Source organism: Notamacropus eugenii, chromosome 1 (genome assembly GCF_028372415.1).
Source record: "Notamacropus eugenii isolate mMacEug1 chromosome 1, mMacEug1.pri_v2, whole genome shotgun sequence".
Lineage (NCBI taxonomy): Eukaryota > Metazoa > Chordata > Mammalia > Diprotodontia > Macropodidae > Notamacropus > Notamacropus eugenii.
The window spans coordinates 580,169,596-580,191,467 of record NC_092872.1 but is presented as its reverse complement, the minus strand read 5'-3'; the positions used below and the strand labels follow the sequence as shown (position 1 = coordinate 580,191,467).

At 39.4% G+C, this 21,872-nt stretch overlaps 1 protein-coding gene across 3 annotated transcripts in view; it reads left to right on the top strand.

The window, feature by feature from the left end:
* The first annotated feature begins 2,892 nt into the window (after nt 1-2,892).
* Nucleotides 2,893-21,872, top strand: part of HAO1 (hydroxyacid oxidase 1) — a 75,738-nt gene continuing 56,758 nt past the window's right edge. Inside the window, exons 1-2 of one of the 3 annotated variants that reach the window (XM_072634428.1) lie at nt 2,893-3,114; nt 19,189-19,340. In XM_072634428.1, the coding sequence (XP_072490529.1) occupies nt 2,978-3,114; nt 19,189-19,340 (289 nt within the window). In that variant the 5' untranslated portion in view covers nt 2,893-2,977. The remainder of the gene's footprint in view (nt 3,115-19,188; nt 19,341-21,872) is intronic. The other 2 variants (XM_072634426.1, XM_072634427.1) reach the window with 2 other exon arrangements.

Genomic DNA, 21,872 nt, shown 5'->3' with positions numbered 1-21,872 from the left:
GAAGGAGACATGGCAAGACTGCTATGGATGGCACCCTGTAGTCACACATCAAGTCTGCAGCAGCTCAGCTATATCTGAGAGGAAGAAGAATAGATCTTGAAAGGAGCCAGCTTGTGACTGCCGGTTGTTTTAGGGATGGAGCCAGTACAAGAGCCCACACCAAAGCCTCTCTTATGGGTACCCCAAGTTCTAGTCTTGGCCTTGACAGTAGTGCTTTTTGGTCTCTGAAATCTAGGAAAGCAGTAGCAGTTTGCATTGATGCTTCCTGGCTAGCTTCCTGTCCATGGCTTCTGGCAACTTCACAGCCTAATAGCAGTCTGATACAGTCTGACCTGGGGAGTTTAGCCTTATTAGACTGTGGTAGCCAGGCACAAAGTGAGAGGTGTGGGTGGTTGTGACCCTCCAAAAATATGTTAATATTGCCCTCAACTCTAAGTCATTCTTCTTCTACTACTGCTTCTTCTTTCTTCTCCTCCTCCTCCTCCTTCTTCTTTCTTTCTTCTCTTTTCTTCTTTTCTTTCTTCTTCTCCTTCTTTTCTCCTCCTTCTTTCTTCTTCTTCTTTCTCTTTCTCCTCCTATTCCTCCTCCTCCTTCTTTTTCTTCTTCTTCTTCCTCCTCCTCCTTCTCACCTTACTCTTATTCCTCTCAAGCCTACAGGGTCAGTCTAGAGTAGATCTTCAGACAGGCTCTTTATTAATCCTTCTTTCATCATGCCACTCACTCCCATGGTGACTAGCATCCCTTCTTCCTGTTTATTCAGCTCTCAAGTCTCCTCCTTTATTCAACTAAAAAACCAGTGCTTCCCCCAAGTTTCTTCACTCCCAAAAGAGGCCTCACCAGTATGGCTCTATCTAACTAAACATAAATATCTACTTCTTTTCTCCTCTGCATCTCTTTTCATTGAAGTACAGATGTTTCCTTGTATTTCCCAGGTTACTCTTCCTTTTTAGTTCATTCTTGCAATTTTGGAACAATTTCCTAACCTTTTGCACCCTTGTATTGCTCTTAGCAGCCACAAAAATCACACTGCAGTGCCCGCATGGATCTGTCCTTCTTGTTTAGACCCATAGTTACAATTCTTGTAATAACTATCGGTCTGTATAAAGTATGGGCTCACTCTCCCAGTAACCTAATTTCATACTTTATTCATATATGAGACATTTATTGCTTTAATATTTACAAAATTCTCCATATAGATTGTCTCATTTGAACCTCACAACAGCAGAATAAGGTGTGTTTTATAGTTATTATCATCTCCATTTAAAAGATGAAGAAACTTAGGCACAAAGAGGGCAGCTCGGTGGCACAGTGGATAGACTGAAGAGCCTAGAGTCAGGAAGACCTCAGTTCAAATCTGTCTTCAGATACTAACCAAGTGACCCTAGGAAAGTCACTTAACTCTGTTTGCCTCAGTTTCCTCATCTGTAAAATGAGCTGGAGAAGGAAATGACAAACTGCTCCAGTATCTTTGCCAAGAAAGCCCCAAAAGGGTTTACAAAGAGTTAGACATGACTAAAAACAACTAAACAACAAAAAGGTACAAAGAGGTTCAATAAATTGCCCATGATTACAGAATAAATCATGGGGTTAGGCTCTGAACTCATTTCTTCCCTATCCAAGTGGCCCAGTCTATAAACTAAACACTGCCTCTGATTCCAAATCTGAAAGGACTCTTATAGATCATCTGGTCTAGCAAATTAAGAAATTAGGACTCAAATAGGGTATGATCTCTAATTCTTTAATGTTCTTTTCCCCTCTACAACTACTTCCTACATTAGCTTACTTTTTAGGGCTGTGCTTTCTTCTTTTCAAAGTCCTGTTTATTATTAATGCAAATAAATAAGCAGGCCAATAAGATTATACACCTAGAGTTGAAAAGAGGCAGCTCAGATATTTAGTAACTGGGGCATCCTGGGCCAATCCCTTCTACTTCAATTTCCTCAGCTGTAAAATGGGAACAATAACAGCACCTGCCTTCCAAGGTTGTTGTAGGATCAAATGAAATACCCTTTTCAAAGCACTCTGTACAGTACCTGGCAATAGCAGGATTTGATAAATGCTATTCTTTCCCACCCCTCACCCCCCTTTAATCTAGGCCAACTCCCTTACATTACAGAAAGGAAAGCTGAGACCCAGCACAGTTAAAAGGTCACCTTACTTAGGCTTCCTTGGTAGCGCGTATTAGAAGTGAGATCTAAAACTGAGTTTTCTGACATCAGAGTTAGTTCTTTCTTTAATTTTATCACATTGACTTCTATAATTACATTCTTCCTTTCCTTCTGTTGTAACCCACATGTGTGTTCATCCTTGGTTGCCAAAGAAGACCATGCCATCAGAGAAATGGTGACATGACTTGCTCTTGACTTTGTTTTGAGTGAGGGAGGGCTGTGCAGGTCACCAGCCTCACTTCTCCTCCAGAGTCATCTGAATCCAGTGACCACATATTCATCAGGATGACTAGAGATGACCCAGGATGAGGCAGTTGGGGTTAAGTGACTTGCCCAAAGTCACACAGCTAGTGAGTGTCAAGAATCTGAGGTGAGATTTGAACTCAGGTCCTCTTGACTCCTCACTGGTGCTCTATCGACTGCACCACCTAGCTGCCCCTGTAACCCATGTATATTTCACCTGGACTCTGTAGTAATAAGATCCAAAGACATACTTTTATGGCAGACATGTCACCTGAAGAGGCAGGTTGGTGGTGGCAGCCAATATATATATTTTTGCTGACTACAAGCCTCTCATGAGAGATTCTTGCAAAGTGTATGTGAATTGGGTAGAGACATTCTTTTGTAGACTGTGTCCTCATGGGATGTCAAAGTCTAAGTGGCCTTTCAGTCACTTGTTTGCACACTTTTTGTAACGTGTTCCTGAACTGAACTTTGGAAATTTGTCATATTAATGATTTACACATAAAGGGATCATGAATATATGAGAAGCAAAGCAGGAAAGCAGTGGGATCTCAAGAACCTGAAAAATGTTTCCCAGGCCTGTTTGTATTGATGATTTCGAGAAGTATGCAAAGACAGTTCTTCCAAAGCCCATCTATGATTATTATCGATCCGGTGCTAATGATCAAGAAACTTTAGCTGATAATGTTGCAGCATTTTCAAGGTAAGGCAATTGTGTGTGTGTGTGTGTGTGTGTATATATATATATACATATACATATATATGTGTGTGCTTATGTATATTTTATATATATGTATGTATGTATATTGTTTATACAGCTGACAGATTCTAAATATACTTTCAGATTATGTGTATGTGTGTTGATGTACGTCTGTGTGCTTTTTGTTGGGAGATTGTGGTATGTAATATAAAAATATCCTGAAGTGGACCTTAAAAATCCTACTTTAATAAATGTGTCATCTCACTTATGTGGGTGTCTCCTCCAGTAATGTATATTACAACCCATCCAGGTTGCCCATCCTTTATGCCTCTTGCTAAGTATTTAAAAATAATGGATTTCTAAACATTTTTATACTATATATTTTAAAATCTCCAGAATCAGGGGATTTAAACTACCATATCTTCAAAGTATCCCTGTTTTGCTTAATGCGCCCATTTCCTATCCAGGTGGTGGTATTTACCTCACATGGAAGGGTCAGAACTTTACATTTGACTCTATATGAACATCGTGACCCTTTCAGATAAGTCTTTTCTCTTTTCCACTCACTTATGACAGTGTTCTTCTCCCTTAACCATGCTTTTCCAAATAGTTACCTTGCGTACAAGATAGCAAACTTATTGGGAGAAGCCTCTGGAGATCACATCCTCATTCTACCAGCATTCTATTATCATTCATTTTGCCTGCTGCCTAAGCACCTCTGCACTTCAGATTTCAATTTCATCTAGGTAGGCTCAATCTTTAATCTTTGAGCCATTTCATCTCTCCTCCCAAATATTTCCTCCTTCCTCCTAAAAGAGCTGATTCCCTTGATATTTTACTATTTCAAAGATAGCTGGCAGGATAACTTGTATCTTCTCATCATGAAGATAAATATTGAAGAACAGGGAAATGACTCCTCATAACCAGTGTAATTACATGAAATTGATACTTTCCCTCTCTCCATTCAATCACTGTCACTCAGTATTAGAAATGAGGGAACAGAGAAATAAGTGGGCTGCACCATGTACGTTACTATCAGCAATGATATTGTCCTATGTAGGAAAATAGTATGTGCATTGTGTCCACAATGTGCCACAATATGTCATTGTGTCCTTGATGATGATAAATGAACGAATAAACAAATAGGTGTTTATTAAGTGTTACGTGCCAGGTTGGATGTTCAGTCATTTTTCAGTCATGTCCAATTCTTTGTGACCCCATTTGAAGTTTTCTTGGCAAAAATATTGTAGTAGTTCTCCATTTCCTTTTCCAGCTCATTTTACAGATGAGGAAACTGAGACAAAAAGGGCTGCCTAGGGTCGCACAGAATTCTTGACTTTGGGCCGGCATACGACAATGCACTTAGTGGAACTCTTGTGTCCTACTTATCTCTATGAACACTGGTAGAATCTTAGAATGTGTCTCAGGGATTGGATAGAAGTGAACTCAGTGTTGATGATCATGATTTTGATTGTACTACTACCATATGCTTTACCGATGCACTCTACTGACTCTGGGGTCTTTCCATCTGACTTACAGCTCTGGTCTCTGAGATGTTTAAGTGGTTTTAAAAATTGCCATTCCATGCATCTTTATAAAGATCTTACTTTGTACTGTTTAAATTTCTTTGGTTGTCATTGCTTACTCTGCAATGTTGGTATGCAATGTTTGAGAGGACCATCAATTTGCATCCCCAGTACTTAATAATGTATGATACACACAGTAATCGTTGAAAATGTTATTTTTTTATTCATTCATTCACGTCTGTTCTCTAGTTTTAGATGAATTTTTTGTTCACTAAACAAAAAAAGACAAACTCTCCTCATTGAAGACAGTTTATTTGGAAAGAGATTTTTCTTTCTCTTGAAGTTTTAGGGGAGGTTAATGGTCGGGGAATATAGCCCATGTTATGTCTGGACATTTGGGACTTCATTTTTTTTTCCAAGTCCTTTTTTTTAACCTTATAAAATATCTGATGACCCTTGTTTGTTTCACTACATATTCTAAAATAGCTGACCATGAAGCATTAAGAAAGCATTTTTAATCAAAATCAAGTGGCTTTAGGTTGATGACTTCTGGGGAATCAATACGCAGTTTTCTCATTCTGAATTTCGAATGAAGACTGGAAGAAAATTAAATCTTAGAAATCTAAGGTGAGACTCTCCACCAGGAACACTGCAAAGGCATTTGACTCTTGTTTACAAGGTCGGAAAGAAACATTCAGAAACATTCACTCTCCAGCCACAGGTCATTCCCTGTTACTGATTGGGACACTCTCCTGCTCCAGTTTCAGTACAGAGACCAAAGCCAATGTGGATAATGGTGTTTGCTTTTCATCTGCCAACTTACAGGAACGAGGTCTACTGAAGGCTAGAGCCCCACAGAGGGCAAATATCAGGTTGTTAGCATTTGCATCACATTCCCTTCTCTGTGCTACATTTAGGACTAATGGTAATTTATTGCTATGGCACGTTGATGCAGACAAAGTGCCCTTTTCAATCATCACTCTCTTGAGTCTTTTGTGGCTTTCTCAGAACTGAAGGGTCATTGATGGAAGGTAATTCTAGAGGGTAGACATTTAAGAATACAACCTATGGTTATAAAGAATTATGAAACTCTCCTGCCACATTACCTAGGGCCTTGTATAGTGAATATGGTTTTCTCATTCTTCTAAATAACAGGTGAGTAGAAACAAAACTCTCTTAAGTTATTATTCAGAAGGTGATTTGAAGTTACACAGTGACATTTTCAACATTTTTCTCACTTAGATACCATAGAAATAGGTAACTAGATGATCCCTGGAGTTGAACCTCTTGCTTTCTAGCTTTGTACCTGCAAAGACAGTGGCCTATCTTCTGCTGAAAAAAAATTCAGATGGAAAGATGTTTCACAATCTCCATCTGTATGTCCTTTCCAAAGTTAAGACATATTTAGATTCTATGTAGGTGGGGCCAAGGCATTTAGAAAGCTGAAATAACTCTTCTGGAACAATAGAGCACTGTTAAATGTCTTACTGATGCAATATGAGCATTCTTTACCCAGGTTTAAAAAATTCCAATTCCTTGCACTTTTTTTTATAGGTCTTATTGTTTACCCTTTAAATTCCTTTGATTGTGATTGGTTACTTTGCATTGTTGGCATATTCCTTTTGAAACATGGTTCCCTAAAAGACCATTGGGCTGCAATCAGTAGATGTGGGTCCAAATTTTGGCTTATTTAGTTGAGTAATGTTGAACAAGTTATCTAACTTCTCTGGGACTCAGTTGCCTTATCTAAAAATGTTTGGTTTAAATATTTTCTAAGGTTTCATCCACCTCTCAATTCATTTCATGAAACTAAACAAAGTAATTCAAAACACAGTGCGTAAGCTTGTTGAAAGTGGTATCTTCTGCCCTTTACCCACTTTTTCCATCTAGGTGAGAGAAAGGTTGTTGTCCTTTGTTCTCAAAGAGAACCAAAATGGCATCACCATGATAAAGTCAAATTTCAATGTGTCTGACTGTTGCTGATCAGACCAATTCAAGCTTGGAATGCTCTACCACAGATTGGGCACAGATAGTCCATGTGAACATTTGGGGTGGATGCTATAAATTTACGCATCCTGTGTTTCCCTTGAGCCATTTCAACTCTGTTTTGCTCATACAGCAGCACCCTTTTTGATGTGGGTACACCATGCTGTGCAGTCCAGTGCCAGTGTCTCCCATGTCATACAATCAATTCCAAAGTTCTTGAGAGAGACATTGTGAGTATCCTTGTATCACTTCTTCTGCCCACCATGTGATCACTTGCCCCATGCAAGTTTTCCATAAAATAGTCTTTTTGGCAAGTGTACATTTTGTATTTCAACAATGTGGCCAACCTATCGGAGTTGCACTCTCTGAAACATAGTTTGAGTGCTTGGCAGTTTAGTTCAAGTAAGGACCTCAGCATCTGGTACCTTATTCCTGCCAGGTGATCTTCAGAATCTTCCTAAGACAGTTCACATGGAAGCGATTCAGTGTCCTGGCATGGCATTGGTAGACTATCCACACTGTGCTCCACATCCCCTGCTTCAGCTGCCTTCATGGTCGTTGGAACAAATTGTTCTCATCTGCCCATTTCACCAGGAGAAGTCTTCACATGCTTGGGGTAGACACCCCCCTAACTCACTAATGGATCTGAGACTGCTTGGTTAGCCTCAACCCGATTTTGCCCCTCTGCCCAAATGGTTTACCAGAGTGTAGCCGCTGCTCATGCTACATTTAAGAATTTGGAGGCGGAGCCAAGATGGCGGAGTAGAAAGACCCACATACACATAGCTCCGAACCCACAACCCACAGAACGGCTAGAGGGGACCAACCCACGGTGAATTCTGCACCCAGACGCCACGGAATATTGGAGCGAGGGAGATTTCTGTTCTGGAGAGACCTGCAAACCTCTCGCGGGGGGTCCTTCGCGCTGTGGACTGGGCGCCGGGACTGGCAGCTGAGTGCAGCCCTGCAGCGGCCGTGACACTGTGAGGAGGAGATCCGAACGGGCTACGGGGACGAGATATCCTGCGGCCACGAGGGTCCCTCCACCCACAGAGGGACCTGCAAACCTCTCGCAAAAGGTCCGTCGCGCTGCAGATACGGACCCCAGCCCAGACCTGCAGCGGCCGCGGCTCCGAGAGGTACAGATCCGAGCAGGCTTTAGGGATGGGATCTCCAGCGGCGGCACAAGCCCCCCCCACCCACAGGTGACGAGAGTCGGTGAGAGAGTCTCTTTGGCGGGTTGAGAGGGGAGTGGGGTGCCCCCATGGCTCGGGCCCCCCCGGGAGATAGAAGCTGAGAGGTGGCTGCAGACAGGGGCTCCCCAAGCGGCGGGAGCCTGGATCCATTGTGGAAGGTCTGTGCATAAACCCCCTGAGGGAACAAAGCCTGAGAGGCGGCCCTGCCCCGACCTGACCATCTGAACTTAATTCTCACACTGAATAGCAGCCTTGCCCCTGCCAAAAGCCCTAAGGCGGGAAGCAGCATTTGAATCTCAGTCCCCAAACGCTGGCTGGGAGGACCAGGAGGCGTGGTGGGTGTGAGGAGAATATTCAGAGGTCAAGCCACTGGCTGGGGAGAATGCCCAGAAAAGGGAAAAGAAATAAAACTATTGAAGGGTACTTTCTCGGAGAAAAGACACCTCCTCCCTTCCTTTCTGACGAGGAAGAACGATGCTTACCATCAGGCAAAGACACAGAAATCAAGGATTCTGTGTCCAGCCCACCCAATGGACTCAGGCCATGGAAGAACTCAAAAAGAATTTTGAAAGTCAAGTTGGAGAGGTGGAGGAAAAACTGGGAAGAGAAATGAGAGGGATGAAAGAGAAGCATGAAAGGCAGATCAGCTCCCTGCTAAAGGAGAACCAAAAAAATGTTGAAGAAATTAACACCTTGAAAACTAGCCTAACTCAATTGGCAAAAGAGGTTCAAAAGGCCAATGAGGAGAAAAATGCTTTCAAAAGCAGAATTAGCCAAATGGAAAAGGAGATTCAAAAGCTCACTGAAGAAAATAGATCTTTCAAAACTGGAATGGTACAGATGGACGCTAAGGACTTTATGAGAAAGACAGATATCACAGAACATAGCGAGAAGATTGGAAAAATGGAAGATAATGTGAAATATCTTATTGGAAAAGCAACTGACCTGGAAAATAGAATCAGGAGAGACAATGTAAAAATTCTGGGACTACCTGAAAACCATGATCAAGAGAAGAGCCTAGACATCATCTTCCATGAAATTATCAAGGAAAACTGCCCTGAGATTCTAGAACCAGAGGGCAAAATAAATATTCAAGGAATCCGCAGAACACCGCCTGAAAGAGATCCAAAAAGAGAAACTCCTAGGAACATTGTGGCCAAATTCCAGAACTCCCAAGTGAAAGAGAAAATATTGCTAGCAGCTAGAAAGAAACAATTCAAGTATTGTGGAAATACAATCAGGATAACACAAGATCTAGCAGCCTCTACATTAAGGGATCGAAGGGCATGGAATAGGATATTCCAGAAGTCAAAGGAACTAGGACTAAAACCAAGAATCACCTACCCAGCAAAACTGAGTATAATACTTCAGGAGAAAAAATGGTCTTTCAATGAAATAGAGGATTTTCAAATTTTCTTGATGAAAAGACCAGAGCTGAAAAGAAAATTTGACTTTCAAACACAAGAATGAAGAGAACCATGAAAAGGTGAACAGCAAAGAGAAGTCATAAGGGACTTACTAAAGTTGAACTGTTTACATTCCTACATGGAAAGACAATATTTGTAACTCTTGAAACATTTCAGTATCTGGGTACTGGGTGGGAGTACACATACACACACATGCACACACGCACACATACATAGAGACAGAGTGCACAGAGTGAATTGAAGAGGATGGGATCATATCTTAAAAAAAAATGAAATCAAGCAGTGAGAGAGAAATATTGGGAGGAGAAAGGGAGAAGTTATATGGGGCAAATTATCTCTCATAAAAGAGGCAAGCAAAAGACTTATTAGTGGAGGGATAAAGAGGGGAGGCAAGAGAAAAACATGAGGTCTACTCTCATCACATTCCACTAAAGGAAAGAATAAAATGCACACTCATTTTGATAGGAAAACCTATCTCATAATACAGGAGAGTGGGGGACAGGGGCACAAGCAGGGTGGGGAGGAGGATGGAGGGGAGGGCATGGGGAGGAGAATGCAATCCGAGGTTGACACTCATGGGGAGGGAAAGGATCATAAGAGAATAGAAGTAATGGGGGTCAGGATAGGATGGAGGGAAATATAATTAGTCCTATACAACACAACTAGTATGGAAATCTTTTGCAAAACTACACAGATTTGGCCTATATTGAATTGCTTGCCTTCCAAAGGGAAGGGGTGGGGAGGGAGGGAGCTAAAGAAGTGGGAACTCAAAGTATTAGGATCAAATGTAATATTCTTACCACTGGGAAATAAGAAATACAGGTTAAGGGGTCAAGAAAGCTATCTGGCCCTACAGGACAAAAGAGAAGACGGAGACAAAGGCAGAGAGGGAGGATAGAAGAGAGAGCAGATTGGTCACAGGGGCAATTAGAATGCTTGGGTTTGGGGGGGGGAGGGGATAAAAGGGGAGAAAATTTGTAACCCAAAATGTTGTGAAAATAAATGTTAAAAGTTAAATAAAAAAAAAAAAGAATTTGGAGCCACAGGTGAGAACTGGGTGGAACAGGTGGACACTGAAGGTGGAAAGCAGCCCTGAAAAAGACTTGGCAGCCATCACACCAAAGTTACTGGTCCTCCCTGAACACATCCTATGCCCTGGGTGAAAGATCAGGAATAGATGTCAGGATGCCTGAGTAGAGACCCTGACTGTGTTCTATCATGGGGAAATGATGGAAAGAATGTATCTTTCTCAGGATATGAGGGAAGTAAGTAGGTGATACCAGTACCAGAAGGTCAATGCCAGGGATAATATGACTCTCTCTATAAAAACATCCAGAAATCATAAGAGGCAAAAAGGTAGGTCTTGTCCATTAGTTAGCCAAGAACTCAATTAAAGCTATGTAAGAGGGAATTTGGCTAAGCATAATTATATCAGAAATAGTAAACCAACAAAACAGTCATAGCATCATAGATTTAGAAGGGAAGGAACATTAGTGGTCATTCTGTTCACCCTTTGTCCCATATTTTAGATGAGGAAATCTAAACAAAGAAAGTAACTTGCCTAGGGTCACACAGTTTGTAAGTGACTGAGTGTGATTTGGACCTAGGTCCTTCTGACTTTAAGTCCGCTACCCTATCCAGTGTTCAAAGCTACTATAGCTGTGTGGCATGGAGATATGTACAAATATTTTGTGCATGATATGTTTTTATGTGTGTATACATATACATATGTGTATATATATATGTAAATATCTTAAAACTACACCAAAAATATTGGAACAGCATATGTGTGACACATACACACACGCACGGGCGTGCACACACAGACACAGAATAAGAGTACAAGGTAAGAAATTATGCTCCAGTTCTCTGACTGAGTATCCTTTTAATTGTTGGAGCATGAGGTGTAAAATATAGCTGGTTCTAGCCATACTTCCCTATTTTACTCAGAGAGTGGGAGCCATAACTATTTCAGGCAGTGTTAAACCTCATCCTCAAATATGATAAAAACTGATCCTTTGCATTGTTTATGAGATTAAACAATATTCCACAACTGACCCAAGAAGACATATTCAAGATGACCCATATAATTATGTACTGAATGTGTGAATATCTATAGTTTCCATTTTTGGCTCAACACTCAAAATATTGTGAAGTGTATTAACAATCATCAAAGTATATATAATCTTAGAAAATTGTGCACTGAGAGGTTAAACAACTTGTCCAGATTCTTATGGCCAATATGTATCGGAGATGGGACTCGAGCCCACATCTTGACCTTTAGACTATCTATCTTATAATCCTTTCTCTAAAAGACTATGAGTGACAGAGCAGAGGGCCAATCTGAACAGGGAGAGGGAGTTTTCCCACTGGGAGCTCCTTATACTGTTAAAATTACAGAGACAGTCCAAAAAACAAAAGGGACATTTATTTTTCTTCTCCTGTGACATTTATTTTTCCTGTTCTATGTTCTGTTAAATTATCTGAAACTATCCAGTACATTCATCGATGGGATACACTCTGTTGCATCATGCTTAGGAAGGGAAATTGAGTGTTTGTGAAGAGTAACTGCTCACATGATTATTAGTAGAACAGTCCCACCCAGTGGCCAAGGGCCTCATTAAGCCTGATGTAAAAATACATTACTGTATCTGAGAATTGTGGAATGTTGGGATTGGCAGGGACTAGAGAATGTTGAACTCAGACACCTCATTTCATAGATGAGAAAATAAGGGATCAGAGGAGATGGAGAAGTGATTTGTACAAGATCACTCAGCTTTTTAGGGCAGAGCTGTAAATAGAAACTAATCTATTGACCTCTTGTCCAGTATAATTTCCACTAAACTATGCTACCCTTGAAGTAGAGTTGTGGTGTTGTTTTCATTTTTTTCCTCCTTTCCTTCTTTCTAAAAAGCTGTTCTCCTACATGCACATTCAAGTATCCACAAACACGTATAGCACCTTTTCTACAGATTCATATAAAAGCCTTTATTGTTTCATGGTTCCATATACAAATAGTAAGTGCATTCTAGAACTTGGCATGTCTCGGCTTCTATGATACTTTTTTTTGGTTATTCTGATGATGAAGTCAGAGATGATCTGCGTTAAAAAACAAAACATGCCCCTCTAAAACACATGCCAAATAACTTTGCTGTGGAGGCCACTGAAGGAGGAAAACTCTCATAGACAGAACATTCAGGGTGACAGAAAATGAAAATTACAATACTCTAAAAATTGTAGAGGAAAATATAAGAAAGAATGTCTTTATTTTGCATTTCAAAGGCCAAATAGTTTATATTATAGGTGAGGAAGAATTAGATTACAATGGGACCCTTATCCTGAATTTAAGATCATGAAGATCATCAATTCTCTTCCTTCTTTTTCTCCTTCTCATCATTCTACTTTCCCCTTCCATCTCCCCTGTAGAAGGGACCACATTCTCCTGAAGGGCAATAGATTGTTGTTCAAAAGCCTTTGATTTCCTACTTATGGAGGGAGAGTGGTCCATTTCAAAATGGTTGGAAGTCAAAGCGAGGTGATTTCAGGTCACCATGAAGAACAACTCTATAAAATCTAAAGCTGTCAAAAATGGAATGTACTTCTTCAAAGGAATGAGTTCCTCATCTTTAGAAGTGAACAAGTGGAGGCTTGATGAAAATTTGTTAGGGATTGGAGAAGGGAGATTAATGATCCTGAGTGAGATTATCTCTGAGGTTCAGCTGGAAGAATCTATGATTGTATCCATAATGGCACGAGGCTGAAATGTATGTACTTTGGGGATTTTCTAGATGCTATCCTTTATAAGAAGCCATCAAACTGTTTTTTTGTGAAATTAAGCATCTTGACCTTTTGCACTGGGGTATAGTTGAAAGAACACTGAATTCAAAGTCAGAATACATAGATTTTAGTTTTTAAGCTCAGTCATTTACTGGCTGGGGGACTTTTGACAAGCTGCTACCTCTGTAAGTCTGTTTTCTGTAAAATGGAAATATAAATAACTATACTGATTATGTCACTATCCTCTCTTTTGAGGATCAAATCAATTAATAAACAATCGATGAATAAACATTTATTAAGCACCTAGTATGGGCCAGTCACTGTAGGTAGAAGCTATTTGACCCGAGTTCAGATCCTACCTTGGAGTCTTTGTAGCTCTGTGACTCTGGACAAGTCAGTTGACCTCAGTTTCCTCACATGTAAAATGGAGACAATAATGTCACCTAATCATGGGGTTATTATGAGGATCAAGTGAGAGAGCATATAAAAAGTGCTTTGCAAATCTTAAAGCACTTTGGAAATGCTAGTTTTTGTTGATTAAATCCAGCAAACGTTTATTATCAAACACCTTGCTTACTTCCTTATAACACTTTACAGTTTGCAAAGAGCTTTTCTCAAAACATCCTCATCAGGTACACAGTGAGTGATTATATTAATAACACTTTGCAAATGAAGAAACTGAGGCTTGGAGATTCTAAGTAGCTCATAGTCATGTAGCTAGAGAATGTTGGAAGCCTGGTTCACCCTCAAGTTTCCAACTTTTGATCCCAAGTCCAACATTCTTTCCAGTACATCCGGCTGCTTTTCAGAAACAAAGAAAAGTCATCAAATTCAGAATCAGTCTTTAAGTTTTTGTTTATGGCCTACTGTGTGCTAGGTACTTGGCTAGGTATTGGGGATACTAATAGAAAGAATGAAACAATCCTTCCCTATAAGGAACTTATATTCAAATCTCAGTGACATCATATCTCCATATGAACGTCCACATCATAAATGTAAGCTGAATACATAGAAATATGTATAAAGTAGTTAAATAACAGATCATTTGGGAAGGAAGTCACCAGGAGCTGGGAGGGGATCAAGGAAGACTTCATAGAAAAGATGGTACTTGGGCTGCATTTTAAAGGAAGAGATTGATTCTATGAGGGAAGGGTGAGGAAGAAATACATTCTTGGCATAAAATACTGCCAGTGCAAAAATACTGATATGGGAGATGGAGTGTCTTGGTGAGAAACGGAGGCAAGTTTGGCTGGATCAGAAAGTGCCAGAGAGGGAATAATTTTTAGTGAGCCTACAAAGGTAGTTTGAGACCAAATTGTTTAAGGCTTTATAAGCTAAATCAAAGAATTAATATTTTATACTAGGAATAATAGGAAACCATTGTAGTTGGCTAAGTTTACGAGCTGTCCCATCTGTACTAAAGGAAAATCACTTTGGCAGCACTATGTGAGGTGCACTAGAGAGTTATAAGAGATTTGGCACAAGGAGACCAATGCGATTTGTTACTGAGTCATGTCCTACTCTTTGTAACTCCATTTTGGGGAGGTTGCCATTTCTTTCTCCAGTTCATTTTACTAATAAGAAAACTGAGGCAAAAGGGTGAAGTGACTTGTTCAGGGTCACACAGCTAATAAGTATCTGAGGTCACATTTGAACTCATGTCTCTCTGGCTCCAGGTGTGAAGCTCCATTCACTTCACCACCTAATTGACCAATAAGGAGCCTGTTGCAATAATGTAGGCAAAAAGATTATGAGGCTCTGAGCTAAGGTGGTAGTTGTGTGAGTACTGAGAAAGGGGTCAGATATAACATATTGGGAAAATGGGAACAGCAAGATTTGGCAACTAATTGGATATGCAGAGTGAGAGAATGAGAAGTTGAGAATAAAGCCTTGACTATAAAACTAGGAGACTGGAAAGGTGGATAGAAACAGGTGAGTTTGGAGGGATAGCTAGAAAGAAGTACATTTGGAAGAGCAGGGAGCATTTGGGGCAAAGACGTTAAACACGTATTATTTGCAAGTAACCTCAAAATCACAGCATAGTAGTTAGAGAGCTGGCCTTAAGAATCAGGAAGACCTAGGTTCTTGAATTCTAGTCCTGTTTCTGATACATGCCAAATGTGTGACCATGGACAAGTCATTCAGACAACTCTCTAATTCTCTAAATTAATAGATGAGTGGCTGATGTGCTTTAATGGAGGAAGATTAAAGGGGACATCCCTACATTGATGAAATTGTGGATCTGGATTTTTCCTTAATGTCTCCCACCCCCCTCTCCTCCCCCCTCCAATCAAAAAAACCAAAACTAAATACAATAACGGTGGACATAGCAATATAAATAGAAATGTTATGGTTACTATTGTTTTTGAAGAAATGTGGAAAGGGAATAAGCACTTACTGATCTTATCTTCACAACAGCTCTGAGAGGTAGGTGCATTTATCTCCATTTATAAGCCCCATTTTACAGTTATTATCTCCCTTTTACAGTTAAGGAAAATAAGATAAATAGAAGTTAAAGTGACATGTCCAGGATCCACAGCTAGTAAGTATCTGAGATGGGATTTGAACTCAGACCTTTCTTGCTCTGGTGCTCTCTCTACACTCTGCAAATCCAGCTGCCTCTTTATGGTTAAATTGTAGTAGTGAAGATGAACTTGTGGGTAAACATGTAAAAGCAATATATTCTCTAATTGTATTCCAACTCCTCAAATGATGGACCAAGGTATAATTTTGGAGGGCCTCTTACAAAACTTTTTTCCTCTACTATAGAAAAAACAATATCTGACTTGTTTTGTTCTAGAAAGGACTCCCTTTTGGTTATTTAGTCTAATAAGACAACAAATATAGGGCACATTTTACTCAATCTGACCAACCTCCCCAAAAAATCCCTAACCACACAAAAACATCATATCTGAGCCACTCAACTCCCTTCTTCCTACTTACACAGGACTCTATGTCATTTTGACTTCAAGTACTACATAATGTGATTCAAGGTTTCTAGAAACCTTCCACTCTCATTTACACAGTCTTTTTATTTCACAGTATAGTACTAGGTCTAGATTGTTTCTTGATGTGTATGGCTTCCTGCTGTGCTGATCTGTTTAGTAGTAAAAAGGACAAATTCCATAGGTTTGTGATTGTCCCCATCAGGTCTGCGTCACTGTTTTATTATCTCCATCTGGTGCTTGCCCCTTCGTGTGTGTGGTTCCCTAAACAGTCTCATGTGCACCTTATTGTCTCTGTCTTTTCTTCTCATAGTCTGTGTGTTTTCTTCTGTCCAGAAGATTCCTTTTTTGTGCACATGCCCTAATAATCATCTGTGGATGAAATTGAGTTAAAAAAAATATTTCCTTGCATACCCACAAGTGTACACACATGCACACACGCACACATATATACACATCCATATATACATAGTTATATGAATGTGTTTATATAGCTCATGATTTCTTTACCAAATTATTTTTTCCTTTTTCCCTATTTTATTCATTTTTTGTCCTTGTCCCTATTCTTTCCTTGAAAAAACTGGATTTTTTAAACATGTTTTGTTTCCATATTAATAAAATTCCCCTCTGTATACATCCCCTCCCTTTCTGAGCACCATTCTAATTAACAAAGACACCATTAAAAGAAAAAAAAAATGACAGAGTAAGAGGTAGAGGGGAAAATTGGTAAAAATCAATCAACTGGAAGATCTGAAAATGTATACCTTTTCTCATACATTTGATTTATGTATTAAATTCTAAATAGGAAAAAGGATATTATAATGAAAAAAGAATCAAGAACAGCTAATATAGACTATATAGAATATATACTATATGTGTAATATATATTATGTATATATATACATATATACATACTTTTTTTTAATAAAAAAAGAAGCATTGCTACAGGAGGAATAATATGAGCAATGAATACAGAATGTTCTTTTTGATGACCAGATCTTTGATTAAGAGCTGGAAATGACACTAGAGGCAATCTAATCTAAACCCTTTCATTTTTACATATGTGGAAGTAGTATTTCATGGCACAGATTTCTTAAATCCCATTCCCAGAACTCTCCCCTTACACTTATCCCTTCCTAATGTTTTGATTATTTGTGATTATGCTTTTCCCCACTTTATATTATAAGTTTCCTGAAAATGGAATGTTATATCTATTTTTGTATAACACTCAGTACCCAGTGTGATGTCTTCTACATTATTTTAACCAGATATATTATTCCATTGGAATAGGAATCTCATTGTAAGAAAACTCACTCTAATAATGGGTTTCTATAGCATGATTTTTAAATGGTCTTAGAAAGAAGATTGTATTTTTTTAAATAGTTGCTGATAAAGAAAACACACCCCATATAAATTTCATTGAGCTTTGAACACTAAAAACATTCCTTAGAGAACAAGAATGATGTGAAAGGTACTAGAATAACCATCCACGATGAAAAACTAAATGGATGAAAAGTGTATGTTACCCAGATTATGACAGGAAGCTGGATAGTCAAATTTTTATTGGTGTACTTGAGAGAAGTTTTATAAATGATTATCTGAGACCAGAATTATATTGGGGAACACTGATCTGGATTCCATTTAGGAAAACCCATCAAGATTTAAGTGTTCCCAAACCACTTATTACTGCAAAAGCCTGCCTTCTAAAAACCAATCTTGGTTGATATCATATATATCATTATGAAACTTAGAACACTACAATCTCAGACAAATTAATGTGATAAATCAAAGGTCAACTGAAATATTGAAATAAAAATGATGAAAACATGCAAGAAACAGCATGGTACCAATAATGACTTGCACACAAGGAGTAATACAAAAGATAGGATTGAGAATGCATATCCAAACCAATACAGTCAATATTTATTAAGTGCCAGATACTGTTACTATGTACTAGGGGGTTTGTGCTAAGTGCTAAAGACACAGGTAATAGAAATTCGGTCTCTGCTCTCAGGGAGTTTACAGTCTATTGAGGGGAGAGAACACAAAAAGTGGTAAGAAAGTGGAGATGGGGCATGAGGGACACCAGTGGGAATGCTGCCAGGGGCATCTTGTTCCATGGAGTTAAAACCAGGTAAAGCAGTAGATGCAGAGCTGAGTGACTTACATCCAATTTCTGTCTTCTATAAGGGAAGGTATTGGGAGAAGTTTGATGTTCCACCCTCCAGTCTTCTGAGCAGAAGGGAGAGGAGACTGAAGGAGGCGATATCAATTTAGGCTTATGTTAGCTGCATGGTGGCAAGTTTAGAAGTGATGAGCTTAATCTGGGAGGGGCATCTTGTTCTGTGAAATTGAAATAGAGCAGAGCAACAGATGCAAAGTTAAGATATGTATGTACTTGGATGTATATATTGTGCTCAGGCAAAGTCTTTTTCAATCTTCACTATGACCTGGAGAGCATCAGCTCATAGTGGCTTGAGGAAAGTCAGTCAAGAAGGATTATATTAAGTACTTGCTACATGTGAGGCATTATGCTGAGTGTTGGGGATACAAAGAAAGGGAAAGTTGTCTCTCTTCTCAAGGAGCTCATATTCTAATGGGGAATACAACATAAAATCCAGAATGTCCATACATGAAATATGCATGTTCTACGTATGGACATTACTATTGTTTGTCCCTCATTGTTGAAGAGGACCATGCCATCAGGGAGGTGATGCCATGACATGCAAATGAATTGGAAATTAATCCTTGAGGGAAGGAACACTCTTGGGAAAGACTTTCTGTAAAAGTGGGGATTTGGTCTGAGTCTTGAAGAAGTACAAAAAGGCTAAGGATCAGAATGAGGAGGGAGAGCATTCCCCCCATGCATTGACTGGGCCAGTGTAACTGGATCTTCAAGTTTGTGGAGGGAAATAAAGTGTAAGAAGATTAGAAAGTGAGGAAAAGGCCTGGTTATAAAGGATTTTAAATGCCAAACCTAAGATTTTATATTTGGTCCTAGAGGTAATAGGGAACCACTAAGTTAATAATTCACTGCCAGATTTCCTTACCCCATCTTTACAAACATCAATAGCAGCTTTCTTTTCTGCAATTTTCAACGCGGCAATGGAAGGATATTAAAAATAATAATACCTTGATTGTAAACTTTAAAGTCATTTAAAGCCCTCTCTTTTTTTTTTAAACATAAATCTACTGTTGCTTTGTGTTTTATTTCTTCCAGATTGAAACTTTATCCCCGGATGCTCCGGAATGTTGCTACTGTAGACCTGACCACCTCTGTTTTGGGACAGAGGATCAGCATGCCTATATGTGCTGCATCCACAGCCATGCAATGCATGGCTCATGTGGATGGGGAAATTGCTACTGTGAGAGGTAAGCAGGACTTCTCAGGGGGAAACAGAGACAAATGTCACGATTTTGGCTATGGGGTCTTGACTGTCTTTGACTGTCTGCTCTACTTTCTGTCCATGATTCCTTTTTACATACGGATAGGTTTTACTCACATCAGAACTGTTTACTTGGGCAGTTGTGATGAGAAATTCAATCTATTATATAAAGCATTTCTTATTAAGGTCTGATAGAGTAATTTCTCTAGTTTTGTTTCCCACATCTACTGTAATAATTATATTCATGGTGTAAGTTTGGCAGACATACACTCAGCAATAGTTTTGCAGACTTACTCTTTAGAAACAAATGTAACTGTTACAACAGTAGACCTAGGAGGAATCTTAAGAGAAGGGAATAGTGTGGATGCAAAAGGAACTCTCTGATCTACCCTACATTTTTTAAAAAAGTAATAAAAATAATAATATGTTGAACATGGAAGGAAAGGCAGATAAAAGATGATGAATATAAGAATATGACATAGTCCTATAAAATAATATCAGGAATCCTATAGCTAAGAACAAGAAAAAGTTGTAAGTACAGCAAAATAATAATTAGAAGGATTCATATAGTGCTTTAAGGTTTACAAAATGCTTTACAGATATCTCATTTTATCCTCACAACAACTGTAGGAGTTAAGTGCTATTATTATACCCATTTTCATATGAGGAAACTGAGGCAGACAGGTTAAATGACTTATCTAGGGTCTCATTGCTAGTAAGTTTCCAAAGTAGAATTTCTACTCAAATCTTCCTCACTCTGATCCCAGTACTCTGTCCACTAATCCACAATGTCTTGTTGGTTTCTGTTGTTTGTGTCTCTATTTTCTTTTTAGTTTTATTGTGTTGTTGTTGTGTTTGTCATTCGTTCTCAAGGAGGACCATGACATCAAGATGATGACATGACTTGCAGTTGACTTTGATTTGAGTGAGGGAGGGCTGTGCAAGGTCCCAGCCTCACTTTCTTCTCCTGAGCCATATGGGTCCAATGGCCAGATATTCATCAGGATGACTGGAGATGGCCCAGGATGCAATGTGAGACCCTGACCCTTTCAGGCTAAGGTCTTATCACATTCTCACTTTGAGTGAGATACATGCATTCAATGAATAGGCTTCTTTACATAGTTACATAGTTACAAGAGATGGCCCCTTTAAAAAAAAAAACCTGGGAGGGGAAGACCCTCAGGGTTCCTAGGTAAAAGAGAAACAGTTACTATTTCATAATTGATATTCATTAGACATATGGAAAGACATAATTATGTAGCTAATATTCCAACAGCATGGATCTTAACAACATCAGGGTGGACTCTAGGGGGGATTCTTTGATGATGGTTTGGGATGGACAGCAATGCTGGTCTTAGATGACTGGTCTATGAAATTTAGCTTTATTAGAGAAAGGAAGGATATCCAAGAAGGGAAGTGAATTTGAATCGATGATAGAAAGCAGAACTGCTCAATATTTACTTTGCTTATTTTTCTTGTCTAATTAGTCAAGAAACATTTATTAAGTAACTAATGTGTGCCAGGTGCTATGCTAAGAACTGGGGATACAAAAAGAGGGAAAAGATATAGTTCCAGCCCTCAACGAAAGAGACAACATGCAAACAAATATAAACAAAGCAAGCTATATACAGGATAAATAGAAACTAATCAATCAGGGGAAAGCACTGAAATTAAGAAGGATTAGGGAAGGCTTCCTATAGAAGGTGGGATCTCAGTTGGGACTAAAATGGAAATAACAGTACACAATTGGTTAACAAGATGCTGATATGCAAGATAAGTAAGAAAATAGTAAGAGAACACATAGTGTTTCTTGATTAATTCAAGTTCCCTAGTTCCAGATGAACTACTGATGAGTTTATCAGGGTGCTTGGGGACCCCAGAATACTGACAGTCCAAGCCGTGCTTGAGTGAATTAGACTCAAGTCTTCTTAAAGCCAAAGAAAACAAAGTTTATTAAAGATTTGCCAAATTGGGTTGCCTCTTAAGGAACCTAAGCATTTGTGACACTTGTGTTCACAAGCGGGCCAAATAGAATCCCAGCTAGACAGAGTCTGAGCTGGATTGAATCTGAGCGCCTTCATGGAGGTAAGATGGAACTTAAATACAGAAAAGAGTATAGAGGTATCTGGGGGGTGGTCTGGTAGTTCAGGGTGATGGGAGGAGGGGTTTAGGAAGGGTCTTCAGGAGAAGTCCCAGGAGGGAATCCAAGGAGAGTCAAAGGCAGAAACAGCTGGAGGCAATCAGGAGATATCAGACAATGGAGGGTGTGGGTGGGAAGCAGGTGGGGCAATCCAGAGATCTTGGTAGGGGCAGATCTTGATGGGAGTGGTCAGCATCCTGGGGAATGGGGTTTTGATGGGATCCAGGGTCTGGGCATGCAACAGAGACCTGAACAGAATGTTAATGAAAAACCCAAGGGCTTCCAGAGACTGCCGGAATAAATGAGAAGATTAGATTTGAGTAAGCAAGGCCAGGTTAAGTGGGAAGATTCAAGGGGAGCTCAAGGAGGCTCCCAGAG